At 49.1% G+C, this 20,981-nt stretch overlaps 1 protein-coding gene across 2 annotated transcripts in view; it reads left to right on the forward strand.

Moving 5' to 3' along the window:
• Positions 1-20,981, forward strand: part of LOC144763557 (MFS-type transporter SLC18B1-like) — a 664,439-nt gene that overhangs the window by 352,830 nt on the left and 290,628 nt on the right. For both annotated transcript variants that reach the window (XM_078649273.1, XM_078649272.1), the window contains one exon: positions 1,701-1,792. In XM_078649273.1, coding sequence (XP_078505399.1) covers positions 1,701-1,792 — 92 coding nt within the window. The remainder of the gene's footprint in view (positions 1-1,700; positions 1,793-20,981) is intronic.

Below are 20,981 nucleotides of genomic sequence, written 5' to 3' on the forward strand. Positions count from 1 at the left end.
ATTTAATAGCCCTGAGACCACATCAGTTATGGAGATCAATATGGTTAAAAGAGGAGACCATTTTTACCAAGTCTATTATTAATGATTGCCTGCGACTGGATAATTACTTAAGATCCCCTGGCTTAATTATTTAGCAAATTCCTTTCGGGTCATATTCGATCTAACTATCTTGGAAAATCAAAATGAAGCCTCTGGTTTGTCCAAACAGGAGTTAAAGAGTACCTTCCTGTCCCATAAGAATAAACGCAGGCTGAAAATAGTAAGGAAGCAAACCAAGTATCAACTTTATCATCTGCATATAGATACGGAGGGCTTCCAAACATACCTTTCACTTGTCACGAGACCTTCCCACCGCTATGTTTTAACCAGAATGAGGTTAGGCCTTGTGCATGATTTAGTTGCATTCCCTACGATGAAACAGCGCCCCGTTTCCCCATGCCTTTGTGACGGGAACACAAAGCAGAGCACCTTGCACTTTTTACTTTTATGTGATTTGTACCTGTCTTTTAGAATTGCTTATCTTAAACCATTGTTTAGAAAGTATGATGCCAAAACCACTAATGCTGCTATGACCCTAAGAACCTGAGATTTGTTTCTATACCGTTACATTTTTTTAAGTTCAATCAATGCCAGGAAGAGTATGTTGTTCTAACGTAATTAACTATCTCCACAATGATTAGGGATGGTCTCACTAATTAAGCACCTTGCACTTTACACTTTGCACTTTTTGAAGCCCACGTGTCCTGGATCTTTGTTACCAAAATTATGTAATGCTGCTATGAGTCTATTGTTTACATTAGGAGAACTGACGCAGTTTATGATGTTTAATGGAATCAGTATTTGTATGTCATTTTCATTATGGATGTCAACTTTTTATCAATTGTTTTTTCATGTAATGTGATCATATATTGTGCTTTTAAGGTTGTATGTCCCAACCGAATAAAGCTTATTTGAATTGAATTGAATTGAAGTCACGGGACAGTTCCCTATGTGACGAAACACGTGTCGGCTGGTTGTTTCTTTGTTGTTGCATTATTAAATACTTTCGAACAAATATACTGGTGTCGACCACAGAAATTGGTACAATACGAGACATTTCTACTATTGTTATGTCCCCATAACGTGTGCCCTGGACTGTGTTTACATTACTCCTAGTACTTTTTCGTTTAGAATAATTAACACCTTCCATCTGCCCTGTGGTGACCATTCCATCTGTATTTCTTTGGTGCCTTCAGTCAACTAAAACAGGAAGTGAAGAGGGTGGGTGGGGCTTTAGTACTCTTTTTGGATTTGAAAGGGTGTATCTGTGAGGCACGTCAGCCTCATTACGTAATTGACATAGTCGAAAATGTACTCTGAGTAATGTAATTACCGGTAAGTAATTGGAACATTTCTTATCTTTGCATTGGTTCTTTTTCATTCTTTTTTTTGTGAATATTTTTATGCACCAAAACGATGTAACAAGAGCTAGTCATGTAATCTTACAGATGAAACCATTAGTCACCAACCACATTGTAACAGGTACCATGAATGTTGTTCCATATTTGTGCCAGATGAGAAGTGAAATGAACATGAAAGAGGTAGGGTATGGCAGTAAAGAGCTGAATAACCCAAATTAAGTATTAGCCAGAGAACAGAAAAAGGACAACAAAGTAAAATGTATAAATGTGCACTGAAGAAGATGCATTTTTTGTTTTTAGGCGGTACGTAAATGGTTTGTCGTCATTGGTTGCTTGGGGACAGCTGCATGTTTTGTCCTGTTAGGACCGGTCCCTTTCCTGCACATTAAAAGGTACAGTTCACTTTATTTATTTGTTTTAAGTGCACCACAAAGTGAAAAAAGTTAACATGCTATGGGATTTTTCCATGGAGCTGTGTATTATCTGCTAAATATGAATAGAAAGAAAAAACTGATTAATTACTCATTGACTGTAACAGAGAGAAGGATCACAAATTTAGGATTGTTAAATAAGGATATTTTAGCCACTCTAAATGCTGAACATTTGCTGTGCAATCAATCAATCAATCAATCAGAGTACTTGTAAAGCGCGCTAGTTACCCGTGAGGGTCTCAAGGCGCTGAGGGGAGGGGGTGCCGCGACTGCTCGAAGAGCCAGGTCTTAAGGAGTCTTCTGAAGGCGAGTAGGTCTTGGGTCTGCCGTAGGGAGGGTGTTCCAGGTCTTGGCGGCGAGGTAGGAGAAGGATCTGCCTCCGGAGGTTGTTTGTTGGATGCGGGAGACAGCGGCAAGGGCGAGGCTGGCGGAGCGGAGCTGGCGGGTCGGGGTGTAGAAGCTGAGCCTGCTGTTCAGGTAGGCTGGTCCGGCGTTGTGGAGTGCTTTGTCTACGTGGGTGAGGAGCTTGAAGGTGATCCTCTTGTCGATGGGGAGCCAGTGTAGGTCTCTCAGGTGGAGGTGATGTGGCTGCGGCGGGGGACGTTGACGATCAGTCGGATGGAGGCGTTTTGGATGCGTTGTAGTCGTCATAGGTGTTTGGCTGGGATTCCTGCGTAGAGTGTGTTGCCGTAGTCCAGTCTGCTGCTGACGAGGGCCTGTGTCACCGTTCTTCTTGTTTCGTTCGGGATCCACTTGTAGATCCTGCGGAGCATGCGGAGGGTGTTGTAGCAGGAGGAGGAGATGACGTTGATCTGTTTAGACATGGAGAGGGAGGAGTCACGGATGAATCCTAGGTTGCGTGCATGGTTGGTGGGTGTCGGTGCAGTTCCCAGTGTGGTCGGCCACCAGGAGTCGTCCCAGGCTGAGGGGGTGGGTACGAGGATGAGTACCTCTGTCTTGTCTGAGTTCAGCTTCAGATGGCTGTTCCTCATCCAGTCGGCGACGGCCTTCATTCCCTCGTGGAGATTGGTTTTGGCGGTGTGCGGGTCCTTGTGATGGAGAGGATGAGCTGGGTGTCGGCGGCGTAGGAGATGATGTTGAGGTCGTGTTAGCGGGCCACTTGTGCGAGAGGGGCCATGTAGATGTTGAACAGCGTCGGGATGAGCCCTGGGGGACGCCGCAGATGCTGTCCGTGGCCTCGGATCGGAAGGGCGTGAGACGGACGCTCTGGGTTCTGCCGGAGAGGAAGGGCGTGGTCGAGTCAAGGGCCTTCTCTTGGATTCCGCTTCCATGAGGCGTGTCTTTAGAGTCCGATGGCAGACCTTGTCGAAGGCGGCTGACAGGTCGAGGATGAGGGTTGATGTTTCGCCGTTGTCTAGTTGGCGCCTGATGTCGTCTGTGGCGGCGATGAGGGCTGTCTCGGTGCTGTGGTTCCGTCTGAACCCGGACTGGGACGGGTCCAAGATGTTGTTGTCTTCCAGGTGGCGGGCCAGTTGCATGTTGACGATTTTCTCGGTGATCTTTGCCGGGACCGGGAGCAGGGAGATGGGCCGGAAGTTCTTGAGGTCCTTGGGGTCCGCCTTGGGCTTCTTGAGGAGGGCGTTGATTTCGGCGTGTTTCCAGCTTTCCTGGAATGTCGCTGTTTTCGAAGGAGATGTTGATGACCTTCCGTAGTTGGGGTGCGATGGCAGCGTCTGCTTTGTTGAATATGTGGTGTGGGCACGGGTCTGACGGAGATCCTGAGTGGATGGAGTTCATGACTTTGCGTGTCTCGTCGTCGTTGATGTTGGACCAGGAGGTCGGGTGGTTGCCGCTGGTGGTGTTCGCAGGGGAGGTGGGGTCTGGCGTGGTCAGGGCGGTCATGGTGTGGAAGCTGTCATGGATGTCAGCGATCTTGCGGTGGAAGAATATGGCTAGTGAGTTGCACAGTTCTTGTGAGGGCGGTATGTCGTTGGCATTGGTGCTGGGGTTGGAGAGTTCCTTTACGATGCTGAAGAGCTTTTTGCTGTCATGTGCGTTGTTTTCCAGGTAGTCTTTGATGGAGGATCTCTTGGCTAATCTGATGAGGTGGTGATGTCTGCGGGTGTCGTCCTTGTGGGCTGCGTGGTTGTCCGGAGTGCGTTCGTGGAGCCATATCTTCTCCAGTTTCTGGCAGGTGTCTTTGGAGGTCTGCAGCTCATCGGTGAACCAGGTGGCTCTCTTGCTGGCGTGGTTGTTGGAGGGTTTCTTGAGTGGGGCAAAGGGTGCTGGCGCAGTCGTCGATCCACTGTCTGAGGTTGCGGGCTGGGTTGGTGGGGTCAGTGGGCGGGTTTTGGGCGAGGGTGGTGATCAGCGGCGAGGCAGCTGTTGGTTGCGGTGGTGCGTGGTTGATTTGTTGAAGGTGAAATGGATGCAGTGGTGGTCGGTCCACTAGAGTTCGTGGTGTGGTTGAAGGCGACGTGGGTGCCTGTGGAGAAGCTGGGTTCCAGCGTGTGGCCAGCGGCATGGGTGGGTGCGGTGACGAGTGGTCTGAAGCCGAGGTTGGCGAGGTTGTCGATCAGGGTGGCGGAGTTGGCGTCGTTGTTCTCGTGGTGGAAATTCAGGCCCCCGAGGAGGATGTAATCTGTGGAGGCGAGTGCGTGGGTGCTGGCGAGGTCGGCGATGGAGTCCCTGAATTGAGCTCGGGGTCCGGATGGTCTGTAGATGAGTGTTCCTCTGAGGGTGGTGTTGGGGTCGGTGTGGATCCGGAAGTGCAGGTGTTCGGCGGTGTTGAGGGTGTCGTCTGCGTGGGTGGTGACCTCGAGGGTGGATTTGTGGACGATCGATAGTCCTCCTCCGATTCCGTTGGCGCGATCCCTGCGGGTGATCTTGTAGCCGTCTGGGATGGCTATGGCGATAACAGGCACAGAGGAGTCGTTCAACCAGGTCTCGGTCAGGAAGGCCACGTCTGGGGCGGAGGTGTCGAGCAGATCCCAGAGCTCGACGGGGTGTTTGCGTGCGGAGCGGGTGTTGAGGAGTATGCAGCGGAGCTGGTTGGGTACAGTCCTTGGAGGTTTGGTGGTTCTGTTGCAGGTGAAGCTGCAGGTGTGGCAGGAGAAAGGTCCGTGAGTCCGTTTCGGGGTGGCTTGGAAGCAGGTGTGGTTACGGCCGGCATTGAGTGCGTAGAGGGTGCTGGCATCGTAGCGGAGTCTGGTGTTGTGGCGTTCGTGGGGTCCAGGGTTTCTGGCGCTGGGCGCGGTCCAGGCGTGGACGGGCGCAGATGGGCTTTCCTTTGCGCGGCCTCCATAAGAGGGGAAGAGGGAGGGAGGAGCAGCTGGGAGGCGGGAGCGGGGTGGCCAATGGGGAGCTGGAGGCGGCGGCGCAGGGACGCATCGGCGGGAAAGGATCGGGAGACGGCGGGAACCAGGCAGCGGCAGGAAGCAGGACACGAGGCAGCTGGCGGCTGTGTGGTGGCCTGGGGAGCGACATGCCTGCGAGCAGGGTCAAAGGTCGCTCCACCATTGCATCCTTTCCGGTACTATTAGAGTTTGAACCCTGATTATCACTGTCTTGCTTGAAAACCTTAATTTATTTTTCTTCATTGCTCAGGATACCTTTAAGGCAGTCCTCTAGACTTTTTGCTTGAGCTAGTGCAGTGGCGTAACAAAACTTAAGGGGGCCCCCCTGCAAAGCACATAAAGGCCCCCCCCCCCGCGCCGCCCGGCCCACCACCTACAGTATATCATCTCGACATCTCAGACCAGCAATTCGTCATGTTAGACTCATAACTGGTAGAAGTACCGCGTTTATCACAGATAGGTGTATATACACAGGGCTCCTCGTAGAGTGCTCTGAGGCATTTGTTAAAGGCAGCTCGAAGTTTTTTTGGGGGGGGGGGTGAATACATGACTGAGACATATGTGAGAAATTAGAGCACAGCAAACATTATATCAGCCAAACTTAAAGCCACATTATGACTTTAGTATGTCACTGATGACGTAAAATAGGATTTAGTACGACAATGATCAACTCAAGTAGATAAACAAGTGAAAGCGGTAAGCAAATTAAGGAAACATTGCCTATTACAAGGATCATGATGTTCATCAATATATACTGAATCCGTTAGAGCCCCGATGTGAGATTAGACAACCACAAGTAGAAATACTAACATTTAGATATAGGGGTTGATTATGATGGCCCCGAGGTGGAGGCACTGTCCGCAGGGGCAGCGGCGTTCCCTCCATTGCAATTAGGATGTGACCGCCACCCTGGCAGTCACATCCCGTATATTTAACATTGCGACGGGTGCTGCTTTAAGCAGCACCCGCCGCAAAGTTAAAAGTGCATGCTGTGCAGTTGCATGCACATAGCGGCAGGCACCGCGCGGTGCCTGCCGCATTGTGCATGCAACTGCAGGGGGGTACCATAGGTACTCCCCATGTGCACCCCCCACACCCCCATCAACCTGGGGGCCTGCAATGGGCCCCCAAAGCAGGAACCGTATGCCTTTTCGTGGCGGCATTGCCACCACGGAAAGGCATATCCCCAGCACAGCCTAATATGGCTGGCGGTGTCTGATAGACACCGCCACCATATTAGAGCTAATTGACCCCATAGTTTGGAAAGGCTTTCATTTTGCTTGTAGATTGATCAATTGATTTTATAGTATATGCGGGCGAATTTCCTTCAGGTGTATGACCGGCACCAGATGGAGAGTGGGTGAAGTATGTACTGCCCTACACTATGTTTTACTTTTATTGCCGGCCGGGCCCCAGCCGCCCCTTTATGATGCCCTCCCTGATTCCAAATTATCCGATTACCACCCCACCACCCACTGAAACTTAGGGGTGGGCCAAGGTGGGTGATCCCTCATGGTCAAGGGCCTATGCTGACCGAGAGCTTACCAGAGCAAATCCAGGACTGGATTCAACAGTGAAACCCACTGAGGAAACTTGTAGGACCGAGGTGACTGCACACATTTTTAATATATCTCGCACATGCCATGGAAGATGCCGTAAGACACTTAACATCTGCACGCCCTTTGTGAGAAGAGGGAAGCGTGATGCATTGGGGGACATTTAAATCCTACCAACTTACATGCTACTTGAATAGAGGGCTGGCAATAGAAGCTTAAGGCAGAACAGCCCAAACTATTTCTTTGGAAATTCCAAGGAACTGCTGCAAAAACCACACACTTGCAGACAAAAATTTCCCAGGCAACAATCAATAATAAATATGGGTGAGCAACAGCCAACGAGAGCAATATGGCCACATTATGAGGATGACAGCGAGTGTTGAGGGTAGAGTACACTATCCTCAGGGCTGAGCACTCTTTAACAAAGAAAACTTGTTTCTACTCCAACTCTTTCGTTTTAAATATATCATCTAAACAATTAACCAAAATGCAAACATCAGTGTTGAACAAAGGAACCACGTTCGTACCAACATACAGAACAAACGCAGGTGAAACAGAAATATTACTTTTCAAATTTTTCCGCAACCTGAAATTACAGTATTTTTTCAAAGACATGGAATCTACTCAAACAGAACAATGGGACCGTGAGTTTAAACCACCTAGTGAATTTTGTGCGCCAACAACACACAAAACCATTGAAGCATTTGAAAGAGCTGTATCATCTGACATCCAGAAACTTGCCTTTGCTAAACCAAAGAAAACCAATTTAACCTCCAAAGAATGGAATACACTGAAAAATCTCACCCGAGACAAAAGCCTTGTTTTTCAAAAAGCCGATAAGAGCGGCGCCCTCATCGTGATGGACAGAGTATTCTACCAGACGAGCGTGGACAACCACGTTCACAATCAAGACATTTATTTACCATTAGCCGGAGATCCAACTCAAGAATATCAAAAAGTGTTACAACAAATCTTGGAACATGCACTTACCATGAAATGGATTAGTCAAAAAACATATGCGTTTTTTCAATTGAAATACCCCAGAAGGCCCAAACTGTACATGTTGCCTAAGATACATAAGGATCCTGTCAAACCGCCATTTAGACCCATTGTCTCGGCCTGCGGGTCAATCTCGGAACCTGCAGGCATGTTCGTAGACAAATTCTTGCAACCCAGAGTTCAACAGGGAGAGACATACATTAAAGACACGACATCATTCTTAAACATGCTCAATCAAGTCAAGTTAAATCCTGAAGAAACTTATTTGCTGTGCACCATAGACGTGGTGGCGTTATACACTTCTATCCCACATAAAGATGGCATTGAAGCTTTAGAGTGGAGTTTGCTCAACAGCGATTTAGAGGAACATCAACAAATTTGATCTTACAATTGATGCAATTCGCACTATACCATACCTATTTTGAGTGGAATGGCCAATTTTTCAATCAATCTAATGGAACCTCGATGGGTTTTGGGGGTGCACCCTCCTATGCAAACATTTTTATGCAAAAATTTGAGAAAGATCACATTTTGAGTAAACAAACTTGGACGGATGGCTTGATTTTATTCAAGCGCTTCATCGATGATATCTTTTTGATATGGCATGGGTCCAAAGAATCTCTCGAGTCTAACATTCTTGAACTCAATACTCACAATGAAAGGATCAAGTTTACTCATACAATCTCTAATGTAACCATAGCATTTCTGGATGTCCAAATCACTTTGAACAATAATGTTATCAGCACTAAAGTTTTCCACAAATCGACAGATAGAAATGCTAGTTTGTTATTCACGAGCTTTCACCCAGAATCTCTAAAGAAACATTTACCGACCTCCCAATACATCAGGTTGAAAAGAATTAATTCAGATGAACAGAATTCAAAGACAGAAATACTGAAACAAACAGAAAAGTACAAGTTGAGAGGGTATCCTGCGGATATTTTGGAAACAGCATCAACCAAAGTTGAGAAAATGAAGAGAAGTGATTTATTGGCCACTAAGAGTAAACAACAACAACGGAAAACCATTTGTGTGTTAAAATATGCTTCAGATTCTCGTAAAATTCAAAATATCCTAAATAAACATTGGCATTTGATTCAAACTGAACCAGATCTTAACACTCTATTCGACAAGAAAATCACGTTTGCCTTTCAAAGGTCTAGAAATCTGAAAGAATTGTTAAATACCCCGACTAAACCCAAAACAGTTTGGAAAGGCATGTCTAAATGTTTCAATTGTATTCATTGCAACAATGTGATAATGGGAAGAACAATCAGTCATCCAACAAAAGGTTTTCCAATCAACTTGTATCATTCCAGTACATGTGATACAGCTAATTGTATATACCTTATCAAGTGCCCATGCGGTAAGATTTATATCGGACAAACAGAGCGGAAGATCAAGGTCCGCATCACGGAGCATAAAAGTAACATCAGACTGAGCAACGCAAAATCCGTGTTGGCAAGCCACTGGAAAGAAATGGGCCACCAAATTTCTCAGCTAAAATTTATGGTCATCGAGAGTATCCAGCAACGCCCAGACATGGATCCTATGAAGCAGAGACTAGGGGCAGAATTTCACTGGATAAAAAAACTGAATTCAACCCAGCCCTTCGGGCTTAATGATCGGATTGAACACGCATGTTTTTTATGATTTGTAACTTCAGCATTGACTTCTGACACTTTCTGATCCCCGTACAGCCCACAGTATTCCGATAATTGAATTGTTTGGTGACCGTTGTTTAGTTAAACAAAAGGCGATAAAGTTTTGAGATTCAAACCTCGCTATCGTATGTAAAAATGGAATAGGTTTCTCACACGATCGGAGATACTGGGCCGTCATTGGTCACAGGCCCGATCATGTGATTTAAATCCCGTGACTTATACTTCCGTTCACATATGCGGAATTCGAATCTCAACTGTGAAGACGCTGCTGCGTCCCGTTACTCGTAAGTGATAAAATGTTTGTTTTCTAACGCACTTCTTTAGTTGCAGTCGGCAATGTTAAATATAGCCGCTAGACGACTCTAAATGTTTGGGATGCACAGTTTAATTTGTGATGTAGTTATTACTTGACGAATGTTTGAAATCACGTTGTTTAATGCCTCAGTATATTACATGAGTGACTAATTTGGTCCTGTTTGCGCTTAATTTTCAGACCCCTGACGAAGGGTCATATTGTTGTGGACCCGAAATGCATTGGGTGAATGGAAGCTTTCCCAAAAATCAGTTTATGATTACATAAGAATGGAATTATGTTCGTTATGAATTTTTGCTTATGAACATACAACGTTTTCCATGATTTGAACCACGTTAATAAATTTGATGAATTTAAAACGAAAGAGTTGGAGTAGAAACAAGTTTTCTTTGTTAAAGAGTGCTCAGCCCTGAGGATAGTGTGCTCTACCCTCAATACTCGCTGATATTTGAAGGCGCGCTTAGACTACGTGCGACGACTTGAGCACCACCCTAAGACTTCAGTCAAAACCTTTTAGAAAACAGAGTGCACCGGGATAACATTGTTTTTGATATCACATTATGAGGATGCTCACAATTATGCAGGCGAGGGCGGGAACATTTTTAATAACGTCATTGCTGTGCCAATATCTGACACTTTTGTGTGACCATTTTCGAGTCAAATGCTACACATTTGTCTTTTGTATTTTTATTCATCCCTTAGCCATCCACAAGTCATAACCCATCTATCCTTACCCATCCAACTAAACCACCAAAATGACCCATCCACCACCCGCCCACTTATCCAACCCCATCTATTCATCCATCCAAACCCTTTATCCATCAAACTAGCAAAACTCATCCATCTATTCACCCACCCAGCCAGTCAGCCAACCTAACACAATAACCCAACCGTTCATCCATCCCCACCCATCCATCCAAACACTTGCATCGAAACACATACCAAATCAAGACCATCTGTCCATATCATCCATTAATTCCCTCATCTACCCACCCATCTCTCTAGATACAAGCTGTGAGCAAAGGATAAGCCTTTCACAGGCACAATAGAAAACTGGGAGATTTTCAGAGCAGCCTAATTTTTATTCCACCCCATGCCTGATTCTTCCACTACACACGGACTCTAAGCTCACAGCTGGGATTATTTTTATCCCGATTCCTGCTTTTATCACTGCTGCTGTCGTATCCTTCTCTTCCTGCTTCTTTGTCCATTGTTTTCTGCCTTTCTCTCTATTGGACTGGGTCAATCTTTGGAAATGAAAAATAATTCTGGATACCCAAATATTGAAAGCCCGAGTATACAACATGCATCCACCAGCACAAATTAAGCATGTTTGCCTGAGAAGCGACTGACTCTGTCCCGACCCTCACAAGCTTTCAGAGACACTGATCTTGAAAGAAAATGTCCCAGTTTTGAGACAGGCCAGCCAGCCGCTGTTCTCTGCCTATTCTTAGGCCTTAGTATTACTTCCTTGGACTCTACACCCGTCCCTACCTCCATGATGTGATGCAGGAGGAGAGGCCTCTCACTACCCAACATCAACACTAAATGCAGTGGTGACATAATGAACACCGCACTCCTCAGAATGCGTAAGACCTACTAGAACTAGCACATTTTATGGGTCTGCAGGTTCTACACATATCATTTCATAGCAGTAACATCTATCTAACTTAAGATCTTGAAGGACAATGATTATTTTATAATACATTTTTGATATGAGTAAACAATTACAACTTCCCATAAAGTTTTTTTTCAGTAATGGTTTAACTACTTTGGTAATTTTTCAATGTAGACACTAGTTTCGGGCCAGCCTTTGCCCAAGTTCTTTGCACCAAGAGTCCACTCCACAAGGCCATTGTCGAAGGATACAATCTTCAGGCACACCCTGCACCCTATTCCCTCGCTCCATATCAATATGGGTATAGACTCCCCTCCTAATGATGTCCCTCTGTCCAGAGAGCCTACTAAATGCAGTGTCTGGCCTTTGGTCACTTTCTACACTCACTCCCAAGTGACCTCAGAGCATGAGTCCATGGCATCTGGTCATCCCTTGTGCTGTATGGCATTTAGCCACACCCCAAACTAACTTTTACTGCCACTGGACCCCATAGAGCATCACATTCAGCCATGCCCACCACACTCTAGGCATCATCCACCTTCAGCAAATAAATGTAGCAAAAATTGTTTTCATGAGCTATTCATTGGAGTTAATGGTAATATGCAATGTCACCACTGATGTCCTCTCCGGACTAAAGTCTGATGCCTTCAGTATAGTTTGGTCTTGTTGAAACCAATATGTCAAATAAGAGTTTCAGACAACTTAAATATCTTAAACACGTGTAATAACGAATGGGTAAGGCACGCAAGATTATCGTCAAAGGGCCAAGTTGAAAATAATGCTTTCTTCACCAGGCAGTCAGAACAGCAGAAAAGTGGGCAGCCATGGATCTGAAAACAAACAATCCTAAAAAAAAACTCTGAAATTTCTGTTTTATAACCTTGTTATATTTCAATCATAACTTTTCAGGATCGAGTAGTGCACGTGATGAGAGCAGGCAATAGAACAGACAGAACATATAAAACTGAGCTGACTTTCATAAGCTGCAGAATAGGCAAATTACAAGAGTTATGAATTTAGAGCATAAACTGAGAAGGGGCAGGAGTGGGAAATGGCAGTTGACAGGGGCAGGAAACCAGGAGTGGCTATGGCTATTACAAGGGTCAGCGAGGTCACAGGCATCAGCATCTTACAATAATAAACTGTTAGAATGGGATCCCTGGCTGGCCAGGGCTTGCGCCAAAGTCAGTCAGAGACCACCACTCCTAAGTCAGGGCAAGGGAGTTACACACCAAGGTAACCCCTGCTCACCCTCTAGGTAACGTGGCGCGAGCAGCAAGGCTAAACTTGGAGGTGATGTGAGTTAAGTATTTGCGCACGCACCCCAGCAACAACACCCAGGCCCACCACAAAGGAAACTCCACACAAGGGTATATTTAAAAATAGCCTTTGTATTACACCAAAACACATTAGATAAAAACACACACTTTACAATGTGCCAACAGGCACGGGTAGAATTTACAGGGGATATGTGCTAGACCGGGCCACCTGGACCACTGTCAGGAATCAGCACTTTTAAAAGTAACACTTTTTAGAAATAGCACTTAGAAGTTAGAATATAAAATAACTGTAGCACAAATTAGAACATAAAGCACACAACCAGTAACTACTGGTAACCAGGACCTCACTAGCACCACCTGTACTAGGAGAAAAACAACCACCTAAGTATCACAATACCTGTAGGGGTGTAAGAACATGACACATGATGGATAAACATACATTCAGCGGTGTAAGGAAGGAAAACACATGATGCATCAACAATAGATTCAGAGGTGTAAGAACAAGGCACATGACGCATTATCAACACATTCAGAGGTGCAGCGCAGGAGAACACATGATGAATAATTTACCCATTCAGAGGTGTAAGGAACAAGCAACTATGCAACACAGTCACGTAAACCACAACCTGTGGCAGTCCCAATGTCAGGGTCCTAAACGGTGCAACTGCCCACGAAGTGCTGGGCAGTTGTAAGCAATGCTGTGGCCAAACGGTGGAGCCTCGCAGGCTCTGGCCAAGACATGCACTTAGAGCCTCCCTGGACTCTTTAGGCACACTGATGCAGCCTCACTGGGCTGTTGGGGTCCCTCAGGGGGGACCCGGAAGCACTGGGGATGCCCTGAGCCTCTCTAGGCTCGACGAACAGATTGCCCCCAGGAGCCTCGGGGCTCCAATCTCATATGCGGGCTTCGTTGGAGTCCCTCACGGGGGACTCAGGAGCAATACAACTGCCCCCAAGAGCCTTAACCGGCTCTTCACTCTGACGGGGAGGGGCGGGCACCGGCAATGTGCCCCGACGCCCCCCTCCCCGATTCTGCACTCTGAGCCCCACTCACCGGCTGTCTCGCTGGCGGGACGGCTCCTCCTCTGCCGGGGCTCTCCCTTCGCTACCGTCCGCCTGACTTCCGCTTCGGGGCCGCCAATGGCAGCGCGGCCCTGGGGGTATAGAGGCGGGACTTCCGGGTCGCCGTAGGCAGCGCGGCGGCCCGGCAGGGTCTCCTGGGCTGCGGCGGTGAAGTCGCTATTCACAATCCCTCGGGGGCAATGCCGGGTGGGCACCGGCCTCTAATGAAAAATAGAAAGCGAAGTGGGCACTCGGTCGGGCCGCGCAGATAGTGGCAAGGTCCCTGGCGGGGTGGGCACCTGCCAGGGGATTCCCAAATCGGCAAAAGTAGACGGGCAAACGCCGGGTGGGCACCGACTGTGCAAAAAGCGCTCCCAAGCGCTTAGGGGCCGGATAAAGCGCTCTCAGGCGCTAGGGAAAGAATAAAGAGCTCCCAGCGCTTAGGGAAGAAATAAAGCGCTCTTAAGCGCAAGAGGCAATCCACAAAGCTCCAGCAAGGTCTGGAGGCAGGCAGGGGGCAAGGCTGGGCCCAGATCCAGCTCACTGGGTCTCCAGGCAGGGAGTCAATCCAAGTGGCAGTACTCTGGCCCAGCAGCAGCAGCAGCAGCCCCCTCAGGCAGGATCCTGGCAGAGAACAACTTCTGTGGGGACACAGCCCCATTTTTATACTGTAAATCCTTTGTTCTGGCACAGGGTGAGGGGAGAAACCAGTCGCAGCTGGTTGGTGAGCACTCTTGATGTGCTCAATCACCCTTTTCATACACTGGCAGGGCTAGGGTCATCAGTCGCACCACAGGGGGGTGGAGCCAGCATTGTCTGGGGAAAGCCCAGCCTCATTCAGGACACAGGTACACTCCTCCCCAGCCATCAGCATGCTAATCTCCCACTCACCACCAGGCAGACCCATCCAGACTTCCTGGAGCCTGGCATGCCAGCCAGCTCCAGCCAATCACACGCCAGTACCCTCACTGCACACACACATCAATGTCTAGAAGTGGCACTTCCCCACTAGACACATACATGCCGCATACACCATTTTGCAGCATTCACTCTCACGAGTTCACACATACCAAACTCGAGCCTGCACTCCCCACACGTCAGGAACTACCAGGGACACATATATTCCCCATGCATTCCTATGGGAGGGCAGGCCAACCTCACTCCACGCACTCAGAGTGCGCACGCACTTTCCACTGGGACACAGTGAAAGTACGCAGAAACCAAAAATCACCATCACCAATTCACCATTTAAAGCAAAAAGTCTAGGGGTGAACCTGCCATAAGGGCCAAGTCCAACATAAATGGGCAGGGTAGATCTCACTAGGAGCAAACCTGAGTACAACTAAGCCCCAGAACACTCTTAAACTGCACAAGGGGTTTGAAATAGGCCATGGGGGATTTTAGGGACCTCCCCCATTCACTAAATTGAAAAAAGGGCGATAACATGGTTTTCTTCATTACAGTGCAAAAATACCAGACATTGATTTTATAACTATTTTGCTAACTTTGCATTTATGGGTTTGAGATGTACAAATGTACAAACTAATTTCGGTCACAAAAATCTCTTAACAATATCTATTTCATCTAAGAATTGTCAAACAATAACACTATGAAGAACACATTGACTCTGATGTCACGCTTTCACAATCAAAATGGTCATAAATAATACTGGTTTTCCTGGCAGTTTTGTGGTTGGGGCTAGGGTAATGGTTAATTTATACTCCTGTAATTTCCTACCATGTACATCTATGTTCTCCCTATTGTTTTTTAGTAAAACTTATTTCTAGCAAATTGTGTTTTAACACAAATGCATGGTTTTGATTTATTTTATAGCAACTTGTTTGTTAAATCTGATATTGATTGCAAGCCTAGATCAACTAGAACTTAAAATATACGTTCAGAAAAACTTAATATGTAGTTTTGGGAAAAGCTCAGATGAAGATTTGTGGGGTTTCAAAAAGGGTCCTGCACCTACCAGTTGACCCTAAACACCTCGCGATCTACACTAGTAAGTTTCCACCTGCGTACGTTTTTGTATTTATGCAGTTCACATATTTCACCTTCGTTATGCCAGTTAATCTACAGCACCGGTGGATTGTCCGGTACATTTCTCCTGCACTAAACATATGCATTGTCCACATTGCAGGCTATCGACCTGTGACAATTTTGTGGTAACGTGCATTTCCACAAGTAAATTTGGACCTGAAAAACCTGGCCCTGTGATTATGCCCACCTGTTAAATGCTGCTACCCAACTTTCACACTTACTCCTGGTGGGTTTTAGGAGGTCTGCCGTCTTCGCCACTACCCACGCACCACTCCTGGCTACTACAGTTGGACACAGACTCACCTGACCTTAGGGCTGGGCCTAGCCTGGCCTGCTGCTTCCGAGGAAGGCGCGAGGCTGGGCAGGCAGCAGAAGCATAAGGCAGGGGCATGGCAAGGGTAGCCAGGCGGGGGGTTGGGAGGGAATACTGAGAAATTCATTTAAATTATGGATGGGGACTTCGGACAGGGCCTTCTCAGTCTCTGGCGACAGTGTAGGAGCGTGGCACCTACCCTGATTCAGACTCACCATTTAATGGAAAGCTGCCAAGGTTTCAGATTGCAGTGTGTGACATTTTCATAATTTCAGTGTAATTATGAGTGACATTTCAATGACTATGAGTGACACTTTCGTGTGAGCAAAATTTAGCAGCGAAGACGAGGGAAACATATAAATATTAGAAATTACACCCATTTGAGTAACAAGGGTTTAAAAACTTCTACAAAGGACCAGAAATTGAAGAGCTTTTGTAATCTGATGGGGGGCGTGGCTTAAGCGCAGAACGGGATGGCTGCGTGAGCGAGTTGCTCCGCGCCGAGTCCCGCTATTATCCTGCTCGACCTGCCCTTGGTACCCCTGGCGGCATAAATCGTGATCCGGAGGGGTCGCTGACCCAGAGAGGAGAGTCTGGACCCTATAGGGACCCTGGAAGACACACGCGACCGGATCTGGGAGCCCGGCCGGACGGACTGACGAACAAAGGCAAGATGGCGGCGCGGCCGGATCGGGAGCGCTAGAGGCCCTGCACCGCAGAGAAACAAGCGCACTGGCGACTGCTGGGCGGCACTAGTGGTGCAGAAAGCTGGGGAGCGGATCGTTGGAGCTGATCCTGAGAGGCAAAGCGGTCCGCGGCGGAGACCCGGTGGGAGCGGTGCCCCTCCCCCTTCCTGCTCTCCGGTTCCTGGCTGGAGGGCTTGGCCTCGACTTGGACAGGTGACGACGCTGTTGGCCTGTGACGGTCGCCCACCGATAAGACTGCTGCTGATGGGGCCAGGCAGACGGGGTCAGCACTGTTTGGGGGCCCGGGTGCTCGGCTGAGGACCGCTGCGGAGTAGCGGCGTGCAGTGGACTACCCCTGGGGTTGGGCCGAGGCCAGGCCCCCCACGGTTCCTGTGTGCCCAGGGGAGCGGACGGACCTGGAAGTGGACGGTGGGCCTGCCACCGGAGGCGGGGTCGGCACGGTGTGGGGCACTGGGCTGATGGAACAGTAGCTGGAAGCTGGTGCACGCTAGAGCCCGCGTTTTGGGATGCTGATATGAGCGGCGAGCTCAGTTTGCCCGGAACCACACCCGTCGGTTCTCCCTGGAGGAGCGCACTAGGCTCGCTGCCCTAACCATTGTGGATACCAGAGGCGCTGTGCGCGTGTGGATGGAACTGTGCAGTGCGCACCTATAATTCAGTGGCAGGCGGTTGCACGCAGAAGGGGGCCTATTGGTCTCGAATAGACAAGCTGGATCTGGGGCAGAGGGTGCTGAACGTTTCATTATCTGCCATTGGGCGGTGTTGGGAGGGGCCGGGCACGGTGCGGCTAGTGGGATTGCCACGGTGAGCTGTGATCGGTGGAAGCGGCTCGAGTGGCGCATCTCTCGCAACCGAGATGGCCGCGCTGGGTGCTGGCCTCGCTGCGCCGCCAGGGCAGGGGGACGGGAATGCCTTGATCCAAGATGGCGGCGCCCCAGCCCCAGTGGTGACCTCGCAGCAGGAACAGAGGCTGAACCAACGGCTTGACGCTATTCTGGACGCGATCACTGCTACAAAAGACGCGCTGCACCAGGACATTGCGCAGGTGGTGACGGGGCTGGGCCTGCTAAGAGCAGACCCCGCCAAGCTCTCTGATAGAGTGAAATCGAACGAACAACTGCTTCAGGAGCTGAAACCGGCGGTGGTCACCGCGGAACATAAACTGACAGACATTATTAGCCGACTGGCGCTCCTGGAACGACGAGCGGAGGACGCGGAAGGTCGTAACCGGAGGAACAACGTGAGGGTGGTGGGGCTTCCGGAGAAAATTGAGAAAGATGATGCAGTGGCCTATATGGAGGACTGGTTCCGCACGGTGGTGGCGCCGGAGGGTCTGTCCCCCTTCTTCTCCCTGGAAAGGGCGCATAGGGTGCCTGCCAAGCCGCCCCTAGAGGGCCCACCACCTCGGCCGATGGTGGTCAAATTGTTGCACTATAAAGATCGGGATCTGTTAATACAGAGAGCGAGATCCCAAGGTCCCTTCCAGGTGGATAATAGCAGGGTCACGATCTTCCCAGATTACACGCAGGAAGTGCAGTGGGGCAGAGCATCCTTCTTATCAGTGAAGAAGGAGCTGCGAGAGGAGGGGATCCAATACTCCTTGCTTTTTCCCGCCAAGCTGAGAGTGGTCGTTGATGACAGAACCCACTTTTTCCAAACACCCGACGAGGCATGGTCCTGGCTTGAACTATATCGTGCGGGGACGGATCGTGCACACAGAACCAACAAGGATCGGCAGCAACCAGTCAAGCTCAGGAAATCCCAGCGCATCCGCTCCTGGAATAAGCGCCAGCGGGCCGAGCGAGATGCACAAATGCTGGCCGATAGGAAGAGTGCGTTGGCGGCCACAGCGATCATCACGGGATCACAGCAGGAGAAAACGTCTGGAGGCTCGGCATCGGAGGAGGAAGAGGGGAAGACTGGAGACGACGATTCGGATGTAGGGGGTGCACGGGGACCGGAGGTCACCCCACAAACTTCGGATGGCATGTTTAACGAGTGAGGATCGTGGCTAATGAACGATTCAGGAATGCCTGTCGGTATGGACTCTCCAGACTTATATTGGACTGCCAGGTATGGGGCTGCGTAAGCAGTTTGGGACAGCGGGCGCGGGGTGGTAGCTCTGCCGTTCTGGTTCGGGGCTCCATTGACCTCCTCAGACCCTTAAGGTCTTCTGTGGTGACGACCACAGGTTAGTGTGATGTGTGGGGTGTTTAAGGTTTGGAAGGGGGCTGAAGCTGGGTTATTAGGTCCTGTCCTGGGGAGGGGGGTAGAGGGAGTTTTGGGAATTGTTTTGAAGGGGCTGTACAATTGCTGCAATGCGGGAATCATTTATTGGCTAGCGCCACTGTGTAGAACGATACTTTATGGGGACGTTACCTAACTTGAAATGTGTCACATGGAATGTCCGGGGTATTCGTACGATGGTGAAACGCCACAAGGTGCATGCCTACTTGGTAAGAAGGGGCGTTCAGATCGCAATGCTTCAGGAAACTCACCTGACTAAGAAGGAGTGCGGGGCATTACAGAAGAGGTGGCGAGGTCAGGTATTTGGCACGACACACTCGGCATTCGCCAGAGGGGTATTGATATGGATACGGGCGGGTACGCCATTTCAAGTCACGAGCCAGAGAATAGATCCAGAGGGTAGATATGTGGCGGTTGAGGGGCGTCTCTATGGTAGGGAGGTGGTGCTGTGTAACATATATGCCCCCAACTCTGATCAAGCTCGTTTTTTTGAGGATTTATCGCGCTCACTGGCGTATTATTTAGCGGGCCCTATTTTACTGGCGGGGGATTTTAACTCCATCTCTGATGTGCTGTTGGATAGGTCGCACCCACCACTAGTAGACTCCCCGGTACGCCGGCTAGCAACTCACAGGCGGAATGGCAGGACAGATGGGGATTGGTGGATGTGTGGAGGGCACAACATCCTGAGATCAGAGATTACTCTTATTCTTCCATGCTGCACGACCTACATGTTAGACTGGACTCAGTGCTGTGTGGCAGCTCATTGGCGAGTGTAGTGACTCATTCTGAATATCTGTCCAGGACCATTTCGGACCATAATCCCCTGTTGATCTCCATGCAGTGGCAGCTGACGAGATCGGCAGTTCCATCATGGCGACTGCGTCCAGACACACTGGAAGACCCGGTGTTCAGCGACACGGTCCGTCAGGGCCTTGACAGTTACTTTACAGACAATGCAGGTTCAGCAGCAACGAGGTCGATTGAATGGGATGCAATGAAAGTTGTGGTGAGAGGGGTATGCATGGGTAGGTTTCTGAATGTGAGAGGGACGGTGCTGAATGACCTTGCGAAAGCGGAGGAGGCGCTGAGAGGGCTGGAACAGCGAAGACCCGAGAGGCCAGAGTCGCAGGACCAACTGATGCAAGCTAAAGAGGTGGTGGCGACTGAGACGGAAAGACTGCGGTGTTATGACTATAAGTTGTATGTTGTTAAAGTGCATGATGAACGGGATAAAGTGGGCACACTCCTTGCCAAGCTGGCCGATCCGGTACCTAGAGGATGTCCGATCATGAGTATACGACGCGAAGATGGGGAAGTGATTTATTCTCAATCGCGGGCTTGGAGCGGTTCAAGTCCTACTATATGGGACTGTACGCGAGCCACCTGGAGGCGGAGGCCTCGGAGATAGGTGAATACCTGGACCCGATCCCTTTACCGTTGATGGATACAGAGGAGGCGAAGGACCTGGGGGGCCCCATCACTTTAGCAGAGATACGAGGGGCAATTAAACACATGGCACGGAACAAAACGCCAGGGGTGGATGGGTTACCGATTTAATTCTACGCCAAATTCGTGGATATCTTGGCACCCAGACTGCTGATAGTGTACGCGGAGGCGAAACGGGTGGGGCGGTTACCAGACTCCATGAGGGAGGCGCTGGTGGTGCCGCTGTTGAAACCAGGCAGGGACGCGTTAGACGTGACCTCTTACCGCCCATTGTCTATGTTAACGGTGGATTATAAGATCTTGAGTCGCATTTTAGCTTCCAGGCTCCTACCACAGATGACCACCTTAGTGCATAGGGATCAAGCGGGATTCATCCCGACCAGGAGCACCTCGATGAATATCTGTCGACTGGTCCGGGTCATTGACGTTGCTGCTACAACGGAGTGGGATCCTGTGGTATTAGCAGTTGATATCGAAAAGGCATTCGATAGCTTAGAATGGGAGTACCTGGATGGTGTGCTGCAGAAGTTTGGAATTGGGGAGGGGTTTCGGAGTTGGACGAGAGTGCTCTATTCCTCA

The sequence above is a fragment of the Lissotriton helveticus genome, chromosome 6, assembly GCF_964261635.1.
Source record: "Lissotriton helveticus chromosome 6, aLisHel1.1, whole genome shotgun sequence".
Classification (NCBI taxonomy): Eukaryota; Metazoa; Chordata; class Amphibia; order Caudata; family Salamandridae; genus Lissotriton; species Lissotriton helveticus.